Source organism: Bicyclus anynana, chromosome 25 (genome assembly GCF_947172395.1).
Source record: "Bicyclus anynana chromosome 25, ilBicAnyn1.1, whole genome shotgun sequence".
In the NCBI taxonomy this organism is placed as follows: Eukaryota; Metazoa; Arthropoda; class Insecta; order Lepidoptera; family Nymphalidae; genus Bicyclus; species Bicyclus anynana.
The window spans coordinates 10,255,560-10,275,527 of NC_069107.1; the positions used below are offsets into that span (position 1 = coordinate 10,255,560).

A 19,968-nucleotide genomic window follows, 5' to 3' on the forward strand; every position below is an offset into this window, starting at 1 on the left:
TTTAAAATCGGTTCAGTAGATTTACCTCTACAAACTCACTAACTTTACTTCTTTATATTAGTCCAGGTCTGGCTGATGGGAGGTTTTGGCCGTGGCTAGCTACCACCCAGCGAAAGCCAAGCGCCAAGCGACTTAGCGTTCCGGTAAGATGTCGTGTAGAAACTGAAAGGGGTGTTTTTCATCCTAATTCTAACAAGTTAGCCCGCTTCCATCCTAAATTGCATCATCACTTACCATCAAGTATCATATCACTCAGATGTCAGTTTTATTCACTTCATACCCACCTTTTCTGTTTTTGTTTACATTTTGTTTCTAATTATTGTTATATTAAGTTAAACGTAGTGTTTTTATGTATTTATGTGTAGTTTTAACTGTAGAATTAGATTTCTCTTTCTAATTTTTATTATTTTTAAGTTCATAGTAGATTAGTATTATAGTATTATATAGTAGTAGATTTAATTACAGTATTGTCAACGGCGAAGGGTGCGCAGAAAAACTTTAACAAGTTTATGTCTGCACCTTTTAATTTTTATCATGTAATTATTATATGTAATTAAATAAATAAATAAATAAAAATAAAAATAAATAATAAAATAGTACACAAACTACACTTACATTGAGACTAAATAAAAAAAAAAAAAAAAAAAGTGCTTGATAATGTACTCATGATATCGGCTACCTTCCAAAGCCACAGCTTCAGTACTTATGACAGAATCAAAGGCTGAAATACGTCAGCCTTCATAAAAAGAAGGATATCTGACTATCGCAAGTTCTTAGTCCATAAATAATATTAAAAAAACCTTGATTTCCGATCGACAGAAAAATATCAAAATTTTGTCATCAATAGGTAGGTACATGTAAATAAAATTGAATGTATGTCTGTGATTTCATAATAACTGTGTTTTTGTAAGTGCTTATTACTTATTTACATGATATGATTATAAAACACAATCAAACTTTTAAATTGATTATGAAACACGGCTAAAACTCACGTGATACAATGTCGGAGTATGCCCGACTAGTTTCGAACCGATACGGGGTCCTTAGTCATGAGCTGGTTCTTGTAACGCGTCATCAACTCACTAGATTCGAAACTAGCCGGGTATACTTCAACGTTTTATCACGTGAGTTTTAGCCGTGTTTCATAATCAATTAATATGAATAACTTAAATTCTAAAACAATCGTTTTAATAATTTTGTCTGTCTGTATGTCCGGGCTAATCTCTGGAACGGCTGAACAGATTTTAATAGGGTTTTCACTGGAAGATACAGAAAGTTACTTATTGAGCACCATGACATAACATGGGACACTTTTTAACCCAGAAACGTCCATGGTTCCCACAGGATTTGTAAAAAACTAAATTTCACGCGTGTGACGTAATGGGCGTTCGCTATAATATTATAAACGCGAATGTATGTGTGTTTGTATGTTTATTACTCTTTAACGCCGCAATGACAGAACCGATTTGGCTAAAATTTAGAATTTACCGCATTGTATTATTATCAATTTTACTGACAATAGTTGAACGTGACAACGTCATAAGAAAATAATGATGGAATGGTTGCATTTTTCAAAAGAAAATGTTCGTTTTTCTAAAATACTGTTTAATAATCTTCATAGACCAGAATATACTTTATTTCTTGAAAAAAAATTGGCAACCCTAAAGCGAGGGAACGACGAACGACGTCATTTTTATTCGAGTGTGCAGCCGGGTCCATCGAATTATAAGACGTTGTCACGTCAAAAACGACTGAATTCCAAGCATATGAAGTAGGTGGCGTTCGCTAGTATTAATATAAAGAACAGCACACATTAATGATTGCCTCGATATGCAAACGCGAGTGTAGGTACAATAAAACTCAATTGTATCTTACAAGTCGTGCAGTCTGCCTGTCGAAGTTGATACACTTGTGGTGATTAATTAATCAATTAATTAATTTATACGCATTAATGAAATAGTAACTCGTAAAAAATGGTATCACCGGCTGTGAAACAGGTGAGTTGTCAGTGAAATAGTGTTCTAGGTATAAACAAACACTGATAAAGACGAAAGTTTTTGTATTTGTTTGAAGTGAATAAGCTCAAAAAATACTGGATCGATTTCAAAAATTCTTTCTCCAATGGAAAGCTACTTCATCAGCAAGTAATTTAAGCTATGTTTTATTTCTGTGTTTCTACGGGAATGAGAACCACGCAGGTGAAACCGCGGAGTGTCCGCTAGTCTATAGTAATTTATAAAGAGGTGAGGTTGTAGGGGATAATCTCTGGATGTACTAAAACGATTTTGAAAATTCTTTCACCATTAGAAAGCGACAGCTATGCCGAGTGACAGAAGCTGTACTTTATCCACATATTCCACTATGTAAATGAAAAAGCGGGGTTCGAATCCGCAAGTATTAAAAAAAATAATGTTTGTCAGTGAGAAGGTAATTGCTGGAATCTACGAGTATGTATCTATTTTTAAATTCAAAATTGGAGATCGTATTAATAAAGTTTTTGAATTATAATTTTGCCTGGTGAAAATGACATTGAAATTTTATTATACTTGTTGTACTCGAATGTGTTTATCAGTTACAAGTATTTCCGATCGGTGTAATAATTACTTCAATGAGTACGTATTTGTATAGATATTGACAGTTAATGTCGCGACAGCCACATTAACTGTCAATATCAAAGCAAGAAAGGGCCACAAAAGTAGAATAAAAACAAAAAAAAAAAAAAAAAAACGTTTATTTCACTTTCTAAATTTACATAAATTAGCTCCGCTCTTCCATAGCTAGTACAGAAATATCATATTCTAAATGAACATTACAAAATTATTATAATAGGTTGTTTTGCACGTTTGTGTGTGTGTGTTTTCCAGGATATAAGTATAAAAAAAGAAAAAGTAGCTAAAGCGCGCAATGGTCACTTGTGGCCGGTGGTCGACACTTGTGGTCGGTGGTGGTGCGGGCCACAAGAAGTTAGCAGCGACGATTGTTGCCTGTGGCGGCCACCGGCGTCAACCGAGTGTTGCGAGTCCATATATGATGTATGAAAACTACGGGAAATATGCCGGAAATATACGGGAAATTTTGTGGTTGAGGCCAGTGGCTCGTGTGCGGGAACCCTTAAACCCTAAATTATCAATTATATAAGCATACATAGGGACAGAGAAAGCGACTTCGTTTTAAGACTATCTTCTTCTTCTTCTTCTTTCTTCTGGGCCGTTTCCGCACTTAGCCATGTGATTGGCCGTTGTGCGCGGGTCCCTCGGTGTAGGTTCCCGCTGGATTTAAGACTATGTAGTGAGGAAGAAAGATGAGGATATAGATATACCTACCATGGCATAGTAGAATTTTATGTTTATGAATAAAACTGTATTAATAATTTTGTTATATTTGTAAGACATTGGATTAGTGGGTAGCATTTACGAAGAACACAATCTTTAGTGAAAATCACATGAACATCCATTTACTTAGTCTTTCAGTTTATCGTAATGATCTGTAATGTTATGTTCAGACATGGGCAGTGATGGGAGTACTCATCAACATGCTGGGAAACGGCATGGTGCTGAGCTTCCCGTCCATCCTTCTGCCTGCGGTGCAGTTGCCGGAGTCTAAGATAAGGGCTGATCTACATACAGCTTCTTGGTTAGGTACGTATCTATACTACGTCTTCGTCCTTCGAGACGAGACTTCGTCCGCGTGAAACTCGATGTAAACTTTCAACTACTCCTACCCAACTCTACCCCTACCCTACCCACCACCCTAGCCCTATCCAACCCCTACCCTACCCCTACCCTAGAACTGTTCACCATTCAAAAGGTTTATTGCATGCCGGGGCACTTACGGTTTTTGAATGTTCCCATCGATTTCTCCAGGATCCCATCATCAGATCCTGACATGATGAAAATGGGACCACCTCAGAACAAAAAAAGAATTATTCAAATCGGTCCAGGCTTACATGCATACATACAAAAAAACACACGCATTGAGTTTTTGAAATAAGTTAAAAAGAACCTATTACTTATAAGAAGATATTATGTGTAATGTGTTGACCTATGACAGAGGTGTATGTACAAAGAGCACATACTATTGTGGTGACCACACATAAGGTCGATGTCTCAGTGCAATGATCCGTTGCACATTTACATCGTTTCAACGGTACGCTTTGTCTTTTGCTATTCATCTCCATATCATACTTCAAAGTCAAAGTCGAGGCCGCGTAACCGTCAGATTATGGATAAAATAAACTTGTACCTTGTCTAAGTAAGCCCGGTTACATCTTAGAAAACTCCGAGCAAAGTCCAGGACTTGTGAGCAATGGTTGTAATCAACCCCTTTTGAAACCAATATAGCAATTGTAACGAAATGTTTGAAAATAATGTTCTAACATTTTTAGAATCCTAATTAAATGAACATGTTTTTACATCTTAGAAAACTCCGAGCAAAGTCCAGGACTTGTGAGCAATGGTTGTAATCAACCCCTTTTGAAACCAATATAGCAATTGTAACGAAATGTTTGAAAATAATGTTCTAACATTTTTAGAATCCTAATTAAATGAACATGTTTTAAATGCTAAATTTACAACTTACTTTGTCTAGTACGACTTTTTTTTAAATTACATACACAAACAAAACCTTAAACATGAAAAAATAGGTAGTCCCATTTTTTTGAAAAAATTACTTTGCAGTAGAGAAAATTAAACTTTCATTACTCGAAACAACTATTCAAAAATAATTACCAAGTATAAAATCAATGCTTAAGTAATTTTCCAGCACATGGTATTTAACTAAACTGCACTGAAGGTAGGGATTTTAGAATTTTGTACAAAAACAGTAAAATTTCGGCTAGCATATATTGCTTTATTTTAGTAGGCCTTAATGTCAGCTATCACCCTGTAGAGTATATCGTACTATTTACGGGACATCCTGTATAATATAATTAATTACATTTTGTTATTGTTCGATTAAGGCTCAGACATTTTCTGGGTCAGATATTACAAAATGTCCGTGTTTTAAAATATTCCTTGACGTCATAATATTTTTTGAGTTACTTTATTATGCAGTTTTAATTAACATACCTGCAGTGGATTCCTCTTCATATCAGGAAGTTTGATTAATATTTTTATTGCTGTCAAATATGAACCGTTATAATTAGTTATAACATAAACTTTGGTAATAAAAGAGTCATGGCCGATGTTGACTAACCGGTGACACGTATGACCAATGGCTTACTGTTAAAGTTATAGAGAGCCTGTTTTAGCCAGAACTTCTTCATTTTATAACAGTTGAAATTTAGCCCATTTTATTGATACAATAAGTAAAATTTTTTACAAGTTAGCCCTTGACTATAATCTCACCTGATGGTAAGTCATGATGCAATCTTAGATGGAAGCGGGCTAACTTGTTAGGAGGAGGATGAAAATCCACAACCCTTTCGGCTTCTACACGACATCGTACCGGAACACTAAATCCTTTGTCGGTAGGGTGGTAATAAGACACCGCCGAAGCTTCCCACTACCCAAGTCACTCTCCTCCATTCATCTCTATTACATGTCAACTCATCAGCCACTCCATTGACGTCTTCTTTTACACACTACAACTTCTTCTTTGCCTTTCCTCTCCTCTTGTGTCCTTCCACTTGCAATTTCAACATTCTTCTGGTAATATGACTTTCATCCCTCGTACAGTTCAAGCCTACAAGCGTATTTTTTTTTATTTTCTTCGGCATAAATCATATCCACAGCCTCCAATCACTTACCTGGCTTTGTGGAAAAACTTGCAGAAAAAAACAGTTTTACTTTAGGGCACTCGAAGCGAAGGGTTTGCTATTAAGCTTCCGCATTATGTATTGTCCGATGTCAAAAAAAATATTACATATCATAATACATAGTCATATCATAATCAATATTATGTGTAATTTTTCCGGCATGTCTTTTTTGTTTTTTTGAATGGTTGTTATAAACAGGAAACGTGGTGTTTTTTCTATTAAAATAATTTGTTTATCCTATAAGCAAAACTTTGTTTACTGTCATATTACGCAATATTGTTTTTATACATCGTCATACTCATATACGACGGATTAATATCCGTCCTCCCCGAGTAGCAATCTAGAAAGAAAGAAGATATACACAGAACAACACACAATACACAGAAAACAAAAAGAAAGAAAGAAAAATATATTATACTAAAGAAAATCTACTTGTAAAATTCTTTTGGCCGTTACACCAGTTCACTAATAAGTACTATTGAACAACTCGAAGGCATCGTAGTATTGTCAACATTATCATTTTCAGTCAATAGCACTGCTATAACTGCTTGGCATAGGCCTCTTTCAAACAACGTCCTCGAGCCGCCCGCATCCAGCTCTCTGTAACCCGCTTGATGTCTTCGTTCCACCTAGCGCCTACAAAGCACATGTATCTACCGAGTCGAACGCTTTCTCATAGTCCACAGACGCTAAGGCAAAGTACTCGTAACTGGTTGTATGCTTGCTCGTTTTTATTATCTGCGACAACACACTGCACACACTATGGTCTATGTTACTAAAGCATTTTGAGGTACCGAAAAACTTACAGATAAACTTTCATCAAAGAACATTCCTTTAGTTTTTTACACCAGCGCGTTGACTTTCAAACACTTAGAAAGAAAGAAGGAAAAGAAAAGAAAAAATTATGTATTTGACACACACAATACACATAATATGTCGTACTATGCGTCTTAGTTTGTAAATGACAGACAACTCTACATTCAAAGGAAAACAGACTGAGATATTAAGTATATAATTTAGGGAAAAACGATGTTATCTCAAATGTTAACCCATTAAGATCGTAAAGAAATAATTGTACAAGAATTGTTTCACACACACTTGATATTTTCTTACACATTTGTCTTTTCTTTCCAGCATCATGCGTGGGCATCTCCAGTATCCCAGCGTTACTGATATCTTCATTCCTGATGGACTGGTGCGGGAGGAAGACTGCACACATCGTTGTCATCATACCAGGCATCATCGGGTGGACTTTAGTCGCTTTCGCCCCCAACATCACTGGTCTGATGATCGGAAGAATTCTATGTGGATTAACTGCTGGGTCCTGTCTCTCTTTAGGAGCAGTAGTTATTGGTGAATACACAAGTCCCAGTAACAGAGGGATGTTCTTAAATATGAAGACTACCGCCGTTTGTCTGGGTAATATGACGGTACACATCTTTGGCCATTTTTTAGCCTGGAAAGACGTAGCACTCGTGGCATTAGTGCCACATATCGTTGCTGTCTTGATAATATTTACGTGGCCAGAGAGTCCCGCTTGGTTAGCTTCGAAAAAAAGATTTAAAGCAAGCGAAAAATCATTCTATTGGCTAAGAGGTACCAGTGCTAAATCGAGGAGAGAACTGGACGAATTGATCCGAGCTCAAAAGGAAAGATTGGATGGAACAAATTCTACAATATTATCAGAAAAGATTTCAACATTTTTCAAAAATTTTACAAGAAAGGACTTCCTAAAGCCTATGATCGTTATGGTGTTCTGTGGACTTTTGCTAGAATCTTGCGGTAGACATATTTTCCCCGCCTACGCATTACAAATTGTTAAAGAAGTGACAGGCAATAACACAGATTCGTTTTACTACACATTAGGTATAGATATAATAATTTCTGTGAGTGCTCTGTTTTCATCACTATTAGTGAAAGTAATGAGACGGCGAACTCTACTGTTTTCTACGGGTTTTGCAGCTTTATTTGTCTTAATATGTGTGTGTATGTATATTTATCTGGTGACCAAAGATATAATGCCTAACAACAAACCTTGGGTGCCTATATCGTTATTTTCTGTGTACTTTATCCTATCTAATTTGGGTTGTACTCCCATACCCCTTGCTTTATTGGGTGAGATTTTTCCTTTAATACATAGAGGTGTAGGATCAGCTTTATCTGGTATTATAGTGTCATTATTTCTCATGATAGGTATGCAAGTGACACCATTTCTGCTAGTAAGCGTAAATGTGTATGGCACTTTTGCCGTTTTTGGGTCAGCTATGGGTCTTGCGTTAGTTACGCTATGTTTTATTCTTCCGGAGACTAAAGATAAAACTCTTCAGGAAATAGAAGATTACTTTAATGTTAGACTATTTAGAGAAAACCCTGATGATAAAGAAGCGAAAATGAAAATGATACCCCACGAAAGTTAATAAATCAATAAATTCTATTTCATGGTCTAGTCACAAATATGTAGATGTAGGATTTGTAGTAGTATCACAGAAAACATATGTACAAGTAGTATCTAGTAAAGGTATTGTGACAAGTTCTTCACAAATCGGGTCATTACTATCACTATATTTATTTCTGTTGCTGCTGTTCTGTTTCAGTCTATATATAACGGTATTTCCCGTAAAATAACGCACTTGACGCTTAACGGTAACGGCTAATGGTAGATTTTAAAGGTAAAATAATGCTAAACTAAAAATATAGCCCAAATGTTAAAAAGAAGACACAATAAAAACTTGAATTTCTGAAGAATATAACTAAAATTTTATATTTCTGTAAATTAAATACCGTACCTACATAACAACTTGTTTTAAACTGCAATTAAATTATACCTGTTTTTATCATATCTTAATATTTCGCTCCTTAATATCCGTTTAAAGATAAGTTATAATTTTTGCAACGAACTGTTTAGTTTCTAAAAAGCTAAATATTACAAATACCGTAGTTTACATAAAGTGTTTTTCAGTTATCATGGGTACGGTGACAGTTCGTTTCTCTTTTAAAAGTTTTCCGCGATCTACGATAATAGTACGTAATGTGAACGTCATAAGGCAACTGTCACAGTACCCATGCTATCTGAAAAACACTTTAGTTGACGTTTACCTAATGAGGGTGTCCTGCGAGGTCTTCCGTTAGGTATAGACTTGTTCCCGCAATATATTTTGCTCAATTACGACGTGTTTGTCGTATTATGCTCCTAATATATTTAGTTTTGTGGGACGCAACTTGCGTAGACACCCGTGCGCCTTCACACCTTCCTAGCACGATGAGCTGCGTGGACGCTGCTGCATCAGTAGATCCTCAAGCTGCCCAAATACAGCAATCTCGTCGGATATTCAGTATTTTGCGGTCGAAAAACTAGGTCCGTGTAGTCCAAGTACTCGCTCTCTTTTAAAGAAATTGCAATGCGATAAATCGGCTTCTTTATTTTTATAATAATTATGTAGTTTAAATAATATGTAGTCAACTTCTTTAAAATAAACTTGTGTAATAAGTATAGTTGCTAAATGAATATATGTCTCTTTTATTTCTATACTAGCGGACGCCTGCGCGGGGAATGCAGTTTTTCACAAATCGCACGAGAACCATGGATTTTTCCGGGATGAAAAGTAGCCTATGTGAATCCAGACTGAAATCTATTTCCATTCCAAATTTCAGCCAAATCGCTTTAGTAGCCACAGGGTAAAAGAGGAACTAATATACACACACACAAACTTATGAAGTTCATATTGACTACCTACAAGGTTGTTTAATGTTTATGTTTAAAAAAGTCTTGACTATAAGATATATATATCAAGTTTTGACTATATTTTAGCTATATCTTGATAGGTATGTTTAGCTATATTATTGATTGTAACGGAATATCAAAAAAAATCTTTAACGTACACTGGTAGTCGTATCTATCTATTTATTTCTTTATTCATCAAAATAATAAATAAATAAAGATTAGTGTGTTTTAAAAGCAAATTTAAACGAAATATAATTGAATATTGGATAGAAGCAGGCGTTACTTTGCGGAAGTTCATCATGATTATATAATGATTTATTTATTTTGCTATCATCCACGAAAAGTCGACGAACCCATGCGACTGGTCCGACAAAATACAATGTATTTTGTCGGACCTGGGTGACGTTGTCGCATGGGTTCGTCGACTTTTCGCGGATGATAGCAAAATAAATAAATCATTATATAATCATGAAATATAATTGCTCTGTACTTATAAGCAGGCGTAACTAAATACCAATATAAATAATTGTTCTATATTAAAAGCTTTTATTTGTACCAACATAATTATTTCACCGCTGCTAGACTGAGGGCTGGCTCATTTTTTGCGCAAAGCATCAGCCTGGCTGTCTAACGCGGAAATGCAGCCAGTATTCTTGCCACCATTCCACGTGGGCATGATTTGTATATAGTTATTAGGATAAGTTAGCTTAAGTTTTTAACCGACTTCCAAAAAGGAGGAGGTTCTACGTTCGGCTGTATGTATGTTTTTTTTTTTTTTTTTTTGAATTTACAGCAGTCACCTTTTATTTGGGCTTGATTAATTTGTATTGATGAGTACTTTCCACCTATATGGATTGCGACTGTATTAAGGGTCTGGTGATGAAGACGAGGGACAGTGAAGAGAACTCCTCGACGGTTCACAGTAGCTACCTTGTGTTTGGACTTGATAAATTTGTATTGATGAGAACTTACCACCTAGATGGATTGTGACTGTATTAAGGGTCTGATGATGAAGACGAGGAACAGTGAAGAGAACTCCTCGACGGTTCACAGTAGCTACCTTGTGTTTGAACTTGATAAATTTGTATTGATGAGAACTTACCACCTAGATGGATTGTGACTGTATTAAGGGTCTGATGATGAAGACGAGGAACAGTGAAGAGAACTCCTCGACGGTTCACAGTAGCTACCTTGTGTTTGGACTTGATAAATTTGTATTGATGAGAACTTTCCACCTAGAAGGATTGTGACTGTATTAAGGGTCTGGTGATGAAGACGAGGGACAGTGAAGAGAACTCCTCGACGGTTCACAGTAGCTACCTTGTGTTTGGACTTGATAAATTTGTATTGATGAGAACTTTCCACCTAGATGGATTGCGACTGTATTAAGGGTCTGTTGATGAAGACGAAGCACAGTGAAGAGAACTCCTCGACGGCTCACAGTAGTTACCTTGTGTTTGGACTTGATAATTTTGTATTGATAAGAACTTTCCACTTAGATAGGTTGTGACTGTACACACGCAGTGGGTATGCTAACACTAAAAATAAAAAAATAAAAATTTTAATAAAAAAAATTCAACCGACTTCCAACTCAAAAAATAACTTTAACTAAAAAGCAAAAAATAACATCCTACCTATGTGCTACCTTCTGATCAGTTTGAAGGCGGTGCCAAGCCAGTGTCGTGTTTTAATTAAAGCTGTTTCTGGAATAACCACAGAAATTTTGTAGTTTAAACGTATTTAATTAAAACATCACTGGCTTGGCACCGCCTTCAAACTGATCAGAAGGTAGTACATAGGTAGGATGTTATTTTTTGCTTTTTAGTTAAAGTTATTTTTTGAGTTGGAAGTCGGTTGAATTTTTTTTATTAAAATTTTTTCTATTGTATTCTTTTTCAATAAAAAAATCTACATTGAATTAGTTTTTTTATTTTTTTATTCATAATAGACTTGCGCTTGACTACAATCATGCCTGGTGGAAAGCAATGATGAGGTCTAGGTTGGAGCGCGCTTGCCTAGAAAATGCCTATTCACTCTTGTCTTGAACGTGCACAAATTATAAGTGTTAGGAAACATAGAAGCTGGAAGGGCATTCCACATCTTCGCTGTTCTTATTAGAAACGTCGATGCGAAACGTTTTGTGCGAGTCGACTGGACATCGACAACAAAAGGATGCCAATTTGCACGGTGTCTCGCTGTTCTGTGGTAGAATGGCGATGGAGGGACTAGATTAAAAAGATCTTGTGAGCACTCTCCGAAATATATTCGGTAAAAAACCGAAAGACAGGCAACGTTACGTCGGTGTTGAAGACTTTGTAGATTCTTTCCAGTTAGAGATTCATCACCAATGATACGTCTAGCGCGACGATCAACTGAGTCTAATGCGGAGAGCTGATATTTAGCAGACCCATCCCATAGGTGACTGCAGTATTCCATGCTTGTTCGAACCTGTTATATAGGGTAAGAAGCTGTTTAGAGGAGAAATACCGCTTAACCTTATTTAGGATGCCTAATTTTTTAGCTGCTGTCTTAGCCTTACTCTCAATGCATTTCCCAAAATTGAGATTGGATGAGATTTTAACACCCAAGAGCTCAATACTGTCGCTGATGGGAATAGATATATTTCGGAAAGAGGGAGCCAAGGTGAAAGGGCTCCTTTTAGCAGTAAAGAGACATGCCTGGGCTTTTGCTGCATTAAACTTTACCAAATTGGCGTCACCCCAGCTGGACACCATCTCCAGGGTCAAGTTAACGCGCTCAACCAGGGCCTCTCTGTGCTCAAGTATTTCACTACCGCTGGCTCTCGAGCTGGACATGTATTTCTCCGTTACTGTGCTGTCATCTGCGTACCCAAAGATACCGGGCTTCAGCAAATCATTGATGTGAAGCAAGAAAAGTGTAGCGGAGAGAACAGATCCCTGAGGTACACCAGCATATAGTTACGTTTAACTTACGAGGTTGTAAAAACAACTCCAGGCTAAGAATTTAAATTGCTTCGAACTTCCATTTTCTTTTTTCTAAGTCGACATTATTTACGTACAACTGCGGAACCCTCCATTGCGCGTTGCCCGACACACACTCGCCCGAATCTATACTAATATTATTAAGCTGAAGAATTTGTTTGTTTGATTGAACGCGCTAATCTCAGGAACTACTAGTCCGATTTGATAAATTCTTTCAGTGTTAGATAGTCCATTTAACGAGGAAGGCTATAGCCGCGGGAACCACGCGAGTGAAACCGCGCGGCGTCAGCTAGTTTAATGATAAAAATAACGTTATAGTAATTATTAAGAGCCGTGATAATAGCCCATTGGGCTTGACCTCTGCCTTCGATTCGGAGAGCGTAGGTTCGAATCCGGCCCGGGGTTTTACCTCTTCAGTTATAAGAAATTAAATATGTCACAAACGGTGAAAGAAAAACATCGTGAGAAAACCTGCATACCAGAGAATTTTTTTAATTCTCTGTGTGTGTGAAGTCTGCCAATCCGCATTGGGCCAGCGTGGTGGATTGGCCTAACCCTTCTCATTCTGAGAGGAGACTCGAACTCAGCAGTGAGTCGAATATGGGTTTATATATTATATTATTTATCTTACTTATTTTTAATAACCTGTTTCTAGTACTATGATGTATCGAGTATATTTCTGTACTAATAACTTGCAAGGCAACTGTCTATGACAGCAGTAGAACAAGTCAGATTGCACTGCATGCTGGACGCTCTACTGCAAGTGGGTCGTAACCCCGATAAGGCAAAGGTGCAGTCAGATTTGTAACACAAATTCATTGAAACCGAAGGTCGATTACATACTCTTTACGCACTGCGGTTCGTGTTTTACAACTAACCGACTTCCGTGGTTTTACACGCAAAGTTATCATTTCCGTGGGAATACGGCGATTAAACATAACCTGTATTACACGCTGATAATGTAGCTTTCCATTTATGTGTTTTTTTATTAAATCGATCCAGTATTTTCAGTACAGTATGCAACGTTACAATTCTTTTTGCAGACGCAGCTCGCAACTCAGCGAAAAATCAAATGAAAATAATACGAATTCCACAGAAAGAACGCTGCATTTCGTTCCAAATTATAATTCTTATCAAACTCAGGGCTTACGTAATATATACTCGTACCCACCTATGATAATTCTATTTAGGTACGAATAAAACCCCCTTCCTTCTGTAGACGTCATTATTTTAAACTATTTACAAATTTAACCTTTTTCGTTTTATAGTAAGCAAAAATTAACAGAAAAAATTAAAAAAAACAAAATTACTTTAGCCCCTAGAGCCTGAAATACTTATTTAGCCCCGTTGTAGTGTCATGACAGTGTTTATGAGCAAGAGTAGTGAAAATATTTTTCACTCTCCTGCAGTGCAGCCCGCAGTGCGGTGTCGCCCTCTGGCGGAGCGCAGACGGCGCGCGCGGCGAAAGTCTCGTTGCACTTGCGCAAACGCACGGCGGTTCCGCTAGTGATGTGCCCTTGCTAACATGCGCTGGGGTTTTCTCTCTTACTCAAAATATCTCTGGAACTCGGAACACATTTTGTTGATTTTGAGTCATAATGATGACTCTTTACACATTTTTTTCGTGTTATATATATTTTTTTTTATTCTTTACAAGTGAGCCCTTGACTACAATCTCACCTGATGGTAAGTGATGATGCAATCTGAGATGGAAGCGGGCTGTCCCTTGCAAAGCAGGGGCAGATTACTAACTATTCGATTTCTCATCATCATATCAGCCCATGGGCGTCCACTGCAATACATACGCCTTTTGGACTTCCAAACATCACGATACTGAGCCACCTGCATCCAGCGAATCCCTGCGACTTGATGTTGTCAATCCACCTGGTGGGGGGTCGACCGCTGCGCTTACTAGTGCGGGGTCGCCATTCCAGCATTTTGTGACCCCAACGTCCATCGGCATTAGATTTCTACAATTTATTAATTGTGTGTATAGCCTTGTGCCCTCCTGAGAATCTTATAACGCGGAACTATCTTAACCTTCCTGTTTTTCTATTTTAATGCGGACATTTTTAATGAATCAATTTCAACTCTCGTGCCAATGTTTTGGCAATATAAACCATCGTGTCACTGCCAACAATTAAAACATAATAAACACAGATCAGTGTTTTTGTAAAAGCGGAACAGTTATTCTCATTTCAATGCCAAAGCGAAAGAGAATTGAAAGAAAATGCGAAAACGCATTCCGCAAAGGGTTTTTTGAATAGTTATTTATCATATTCATTGATTATGAAACACGGCTAAAACTCACGTGATATTAGGTCGGAGTATGCCTGACTAGTTTCGAAACCATACGGGGCCCTTAGTCATGAGCTGGTTCTTGCATCGCGGCACGATCCAAACTGCTAAGCGGCTGCGCGACGCGCTGCTGCTCGCATTGCGCGCTGGGAGAGGGGTTGAGTGGTGGGGAGTGAGGAGTTATTTATCATTAATTTTGGGAATTAGGATTTTCTAATACTCTTTTTAGCGGCAAATTTACCTCTTTTTCAAACTCAAATGAAATTTTTGGTAATTATATTAAAATATACTCTCATACTATTGAATAGATTAATTTATTACCTTTGAAGGATGAATTAAGACAAAAAATCGGTTGTTTGTAAAGTCGGTTTACTGACGATAGTTGATCGTGATAACGTCAAAAGAAAATACTGATGGAATGGTTGCATTTTTCAAAAGAAAATGTTTGTTTTTCTAAAATACTGTTTAATAATCTTCATAGACCAGAATATACTTTATTTCTTGTTAAAAAAGTTGGCAACCTTAGAGGGAGGGAACGACGCATGACGTCATCTTTTTTCGAGTATGCAGCTGGTTCCATCGATTTATAAGACGTTGTCACGTCAAAAAAATATTTTATCGATAACAATTAGCCAGTGCATCTCTATCCCCACACTATGTACTCTCACTTACACTGTAACACCCGTTGAGTTTCGAATGCGGGCAGCGAACGGTCGGTTAATTTTATCTTTCGTTTTCGTTAACTCATCGTGATTTGAGCTTTCGCGTGTTCAGTGATAGTGAGACAATTTGCTCGATGTAACAGTGCAGGTTAGTTTTTTATCGATATATCTGCGTAAAACTTTTGTGATGTCACTTTACTAGTGCTTCATGGTTGACAGTTTGTTTTGAAAAACACGTGGTTTTGGATTTGAAGTGGATTTGTACAGGAAAAGGTTATTGGGCTAACTGACAGCCATGTTTGAGGTCTTTGCTTGTAAGTTATTTAAACTAATATTGTAAAGAGAAAAGATTTGTTTGTTTGTATGCATGGAAGAAAAGACTCTGAAACTACTAGACCGTATATATAATCCCTGACGAACATAGGCATTATTTTATCCTCATGTTCCCACGGGAACAGGTACTACGCGGGTTAAACGTGGTGACAGCTAGTCTATACTTAACATTATAAAGAGGTAAAGTTTGTGTTATTGTAGAAGGAATCTAATCGGCTTTGTAAATTTCTAGAATGTCACATTATTTGTCAGGGCTATATTTTATTCCCTTATTATCACGGGAACGGGAACTATTCAGGTAAACCACGGATCGTCTGCTAGTGTTAAATAAATAGATCTACATAAATTAATTGCCTTGACTGGTGACAGAAGAGTTGGCTCATTTGCGCAAAGGATCAGCCTGGCTGTCCAGTGCTGAAATGAAGCCAGTATTATTGCCACCATTCCACGTGGGCATGATTTTTTAACAATGTTTTTCAAAGCCACGATTGACTGACGCCTGGCATATGATTTACAGAAAGGTTACGCTTTTATGGCGGTTGAGAGTCTAGACACTTAAAACATGCTACTATCCAATGCAATCTCGGTTAAAAGTCCATAGTTTCCTACCGTAAATCATTCATCATCATTCTCAACCCATATTCGGCTCACTGCTGTGCTCAAGTCTCCTCTCAGAATGAGTGCGGCTAGTCCACCACCCTGGCCCAATGCGGATTGGCAGACTTCACACACGCAGAGAATTAAGAAAATTCTCTGGTATGCAGGTTTCCTCACGATGTTTTTCCTTCACCGTTTGAGACAGGTGATATTTAAACTACCTACCGTGCTTACCGTAAATAACTTATGAGTAAATAGTAGCATCAGCTTTACAGTTCGTTTCATGTAGGATGGTGCGGGTGACAGTTCGTTTCACTCTTGAAAGTTTGCCGCGATTCACGATAACAGTACGTATTATGAACGTCATACGGGCCACTGTCACCGTTCCATTGCTATCTGAAAAACACTATAGTTTTTATAAAATCTCACAGGCTGTCAATCTAGACAAAAATATACTAATAGGGTTACGTATTTCCCTCTCAAGGTACGGAACTTTACAAACCATATCTAATACACAAAATAATAAAATACTTATTACCTAATGATAGTGTTAATAATTTGACCAACGTGTCATTGCCGGGTAGTGTAATAGTAGAATGGTTTCCTGGTACGTGTCCGCTGACGTGAGTTGTTCATTCACTTACGTTACGGTACGCATCATTACACATCGGGCGCACGGCAGTGGAGCCAAGTTAGTTAGCTATGCAATCAAATAATTACACTTTTAAAGTATCATCATCATCTTTATCAGCCGATAGACGTCCACCGCTGGACATAGGGCTCGTACAATGGTCTCGAGCCGCCAGCATCCAGCGCCTCCCGCTTCCATCTTGATCATCTGTGCTTTCCGGTGCGGGGTCGCCATTCCATCACATTGGGACCCCAACGTCCATCGGCTTTTTGAACTATGTAGCCTGCCCATTGCCACTTCAGCTTCGCGACTCGCTGAGCTATGTCAGTGACTTTGGTTCGTCTGCGGATCTCCTCATTTCTGATTCTTTAACGCCGCAACTACTGAACCGATTTGGCTGAAATTTGGAATGAAAATAGATTTTACACTGGATTAACATAAAGGCTACTTTTTATTCCAAAAAAATCCTTGGATTCACGAGATTTACGAAAACCTTATGATTTTGATGGTATGCGTGTTTGTTACTCTTTCACGCCTCGACTACTGAACCGAATCGCCTAAAATTTGAATAGATATAGATTATAGTCTGGATTAACACATAGGCTATTTTTATCCCGAAAACAATCATGGATCCCAGGGATTTGTAAAAAAAGAAAATTCCGCGCGGACGAAGTTGCGGTCGTTCGCTAGTAACGTCAAAAACGCTGTCGTCCATTTTGTGACGTTACAAAGTTACTCGATGTACTAAACGTTAGTCAAACGCTCCGTTTATAAGGGATTTGTTATAGCGACGTCATTAAACAGCTGTAACATAAACCATCATGGCCGACAGGCGATTTGGCTCGTATTGTAAAAACATATTTAAAAACTAAAATGTTCATGTAATCACGTCCCAAAAACATATAAAAATTTCTTTTTCATTCTAGTTAAACGATAATGAACTAAGACCATTTATAAAAGTGCTAGCAATGAACTAAGACCATTTATAAAAGTGCTAGCAATTACAAGCGATTAATAGCCCCCCGATAGATGGCGCTGTATGGTACTGAATCTAGCTTACGTTGTGTGTTTATGAAACCTATAACTCGGAGACTATCTGTACCCTCTCGTAAACCTATAGCCTAGGGTCTCTTGTGGACATAGTAAACATCACTTTTGGAATTTTTGTAATTCGAATTTTTATTCGAATTCAGAAACTTAGCTCAATTTGCTATGGAATTAAATAAAAGTCTGATGAGTTGATCATACTCAAAAAAATCAAAAATCATTTATTTTAAGTAGGCTCGTTTACAAGCACTTTTGACACGTCAGTTGACTATTTGTAAAGATTCTACCATCGGTTCGGAGGATACCGGCAAGAAACTCAACAGTTGCTCTTTTAAAAAAGTCATACAGTATTATAATTTACAATTGATAAAAATTACTGTTTACATTTCTTATAGTTTTACTTCCTGTGTGAAGGTGGAAGCTGATCCAACGGCCTCCAAGCATCTTTATCATTAATAACAATAATCAAAACCAACAATATATACTAATATTATAAAGCTGAAGAGTTTGTTTGTTTGTTTTTGACGTGACAACGTCTTATAATTCGATGAAGCCAGATGCAAACTCGAAAAAAGATGACGTCATGCGTCGTTCCCTCGTTCTAGGGTTGCCAACTTTTTTTATAACAAATAAAGTATATTCTGGTCTATGAAGATTATTAAACAGTATTTTAGAAAAGCGAACATTTTTTTTTTAAATGCTACCATACCGTCAGTATTTTCTTTTGACGTTGTCACGATTGACTATCGTCAGTAAACCGACTTTACAGACAACCGATTTTTTCTTGATTGAAAGCGCTAATCTAAGGAACTACTGGTCCGATTTGAAATATTTCATCAGTGTTAGATAGCCCATTTATCGAGGAAGGCTAGGAGCACCTTTTCCTTCACTGTTTGAGACACGTGATATTTAATTTCTTAAAATGCACACTGCATCTTAAAATGCACACTGAAAAGTACATGCATGTCCCGAACAGGATTCGAACCAGTAGCGTAGCGTTCATCGAAAGAGCCCTGTATTAAAATTAGTTGGGAGCCCAATTGAAAGGTAAAGATTTCTTACAAAATAAACTAAAATACTCGTTTAAAATAAACATGACAATGACCTAACCTATGTAGAATGTTTTTTTTTTATTCCTTACAAGTCCCTTGACTACAATCTCACCTGATGATAAGTGATGATGCAATCTAAGATGGAAGCGGGCTAACTTGTTAGGAGGAGGATGAAAATCCACACCCCTTTCGGTTTCTACACGGCATCGTACCGGAATGCTAAATCGCTTGGCGGTAAGTCTTTGCCGGTAGGGTGGTAACTAGCCACGGCCGAAGCCTCCCACCAGCCAGACCTAGACCAATTAAGAAAATTTTAATCGGCCCAGCCGGGGATCGAACCCAGGACCTCCGTCTTGTAACTCCACCGCACATACTACTACGCCACGGAGGCCGTCAAAGGTTTCCTCAGGGAAAAAAGAGATTGTGAATTACATACACTTTCCTACGTAAGGGGTCCCTGTAGTCCAGGGGGCCCCTTACGTAGTAAGTATCAGTAGTATACGCCGTATCAGCCGTATCATTGATACGGCGATAGCCCCTGATTCGAACCCACGCACTCCGAATCGAAGGCATGGGTCATCTCCACTGGGCTATCACAGCTGTTTGCCTAGCAGTTAGTTTGCTCAATAACTTACGTAAACAGCTTGGATAGATTGATATATCTATATAAACGATATAGATACATTATATCGGACAACGCTTCTTGCATTACCCTCTCGTTGACCGAAGGCCGCAATTATAATAACCATTACATCAGCCGTTACGTCGGGTGGCGAAACCAAATGAAATGTTGCACTCAACTGTCTCTCAACTACTCTTTCAACGTATACAGTGTCTGCAACGAGTTGTGTTTGTGAAGTTAGCAACAAATGACTGCGCAATGACGGTACAAACGGCGCGGGCTTCCAG

The 19,968-nt window shown here is 37.7% G+C and overlaps 2 protein-coding genes across 4 annotated transcripts in view; both read left to right on the forward strand.

Moving 5' to 3' along the window:
• Positions 1-1,749: 1,749 nt before the first annotated feature.
• Positions 1,750-9,025, forward strand: LOC112047024 (facilitated trehalose transporter Tret1). 2 transcript variants are annotated; one of them, XM_024083924.2, is made up of 3 exons: positions 1,756-1,997; positions 3,503-3,638; positions 6,890-9,025. In XM_024083924.2, the coding sequence occupies exons 1-3, from the start codon at positions 1,974-1,976 to the stop codon at positions 8,170-8,172; spliced, it is 1,443 nt and encodes a 480-aa protein (XP_023939692.2). In that variant the 5' UTR covers positions 1,756-1,973; the 3' UTR covers positions 8,173-9,025. The 2 variants fall into 2 exon arrangements, with proteins under 2 accessions (XP_052745167.1, XP_023939692.2); XM_052889207.1 differs by lacking the exon at positions 3,503-3,638 and having other exon boundaries at positions 1,750-1,997.
• A 6,369-nt stretch (positions 9,026-15,394) lies between these two features.
• LOC112047010 (facilitated trehalose transporter Tret1-2 homolog) overlaps positions 15,395-19,968 on the forward strand; it is a 64,075-nt gene continuing 59,501 nt past the window's right edge. Inside the window, exon 1 of one of the 2 annotated variants that reach the window (XM_024083905.2) lies at positions 15,395-15,547. The gene's annotated coding sequence lies outside the window, so the exon portion shown is untranslated. The other variant, XM_052889237.1, reaches the window with a different exon arrangement.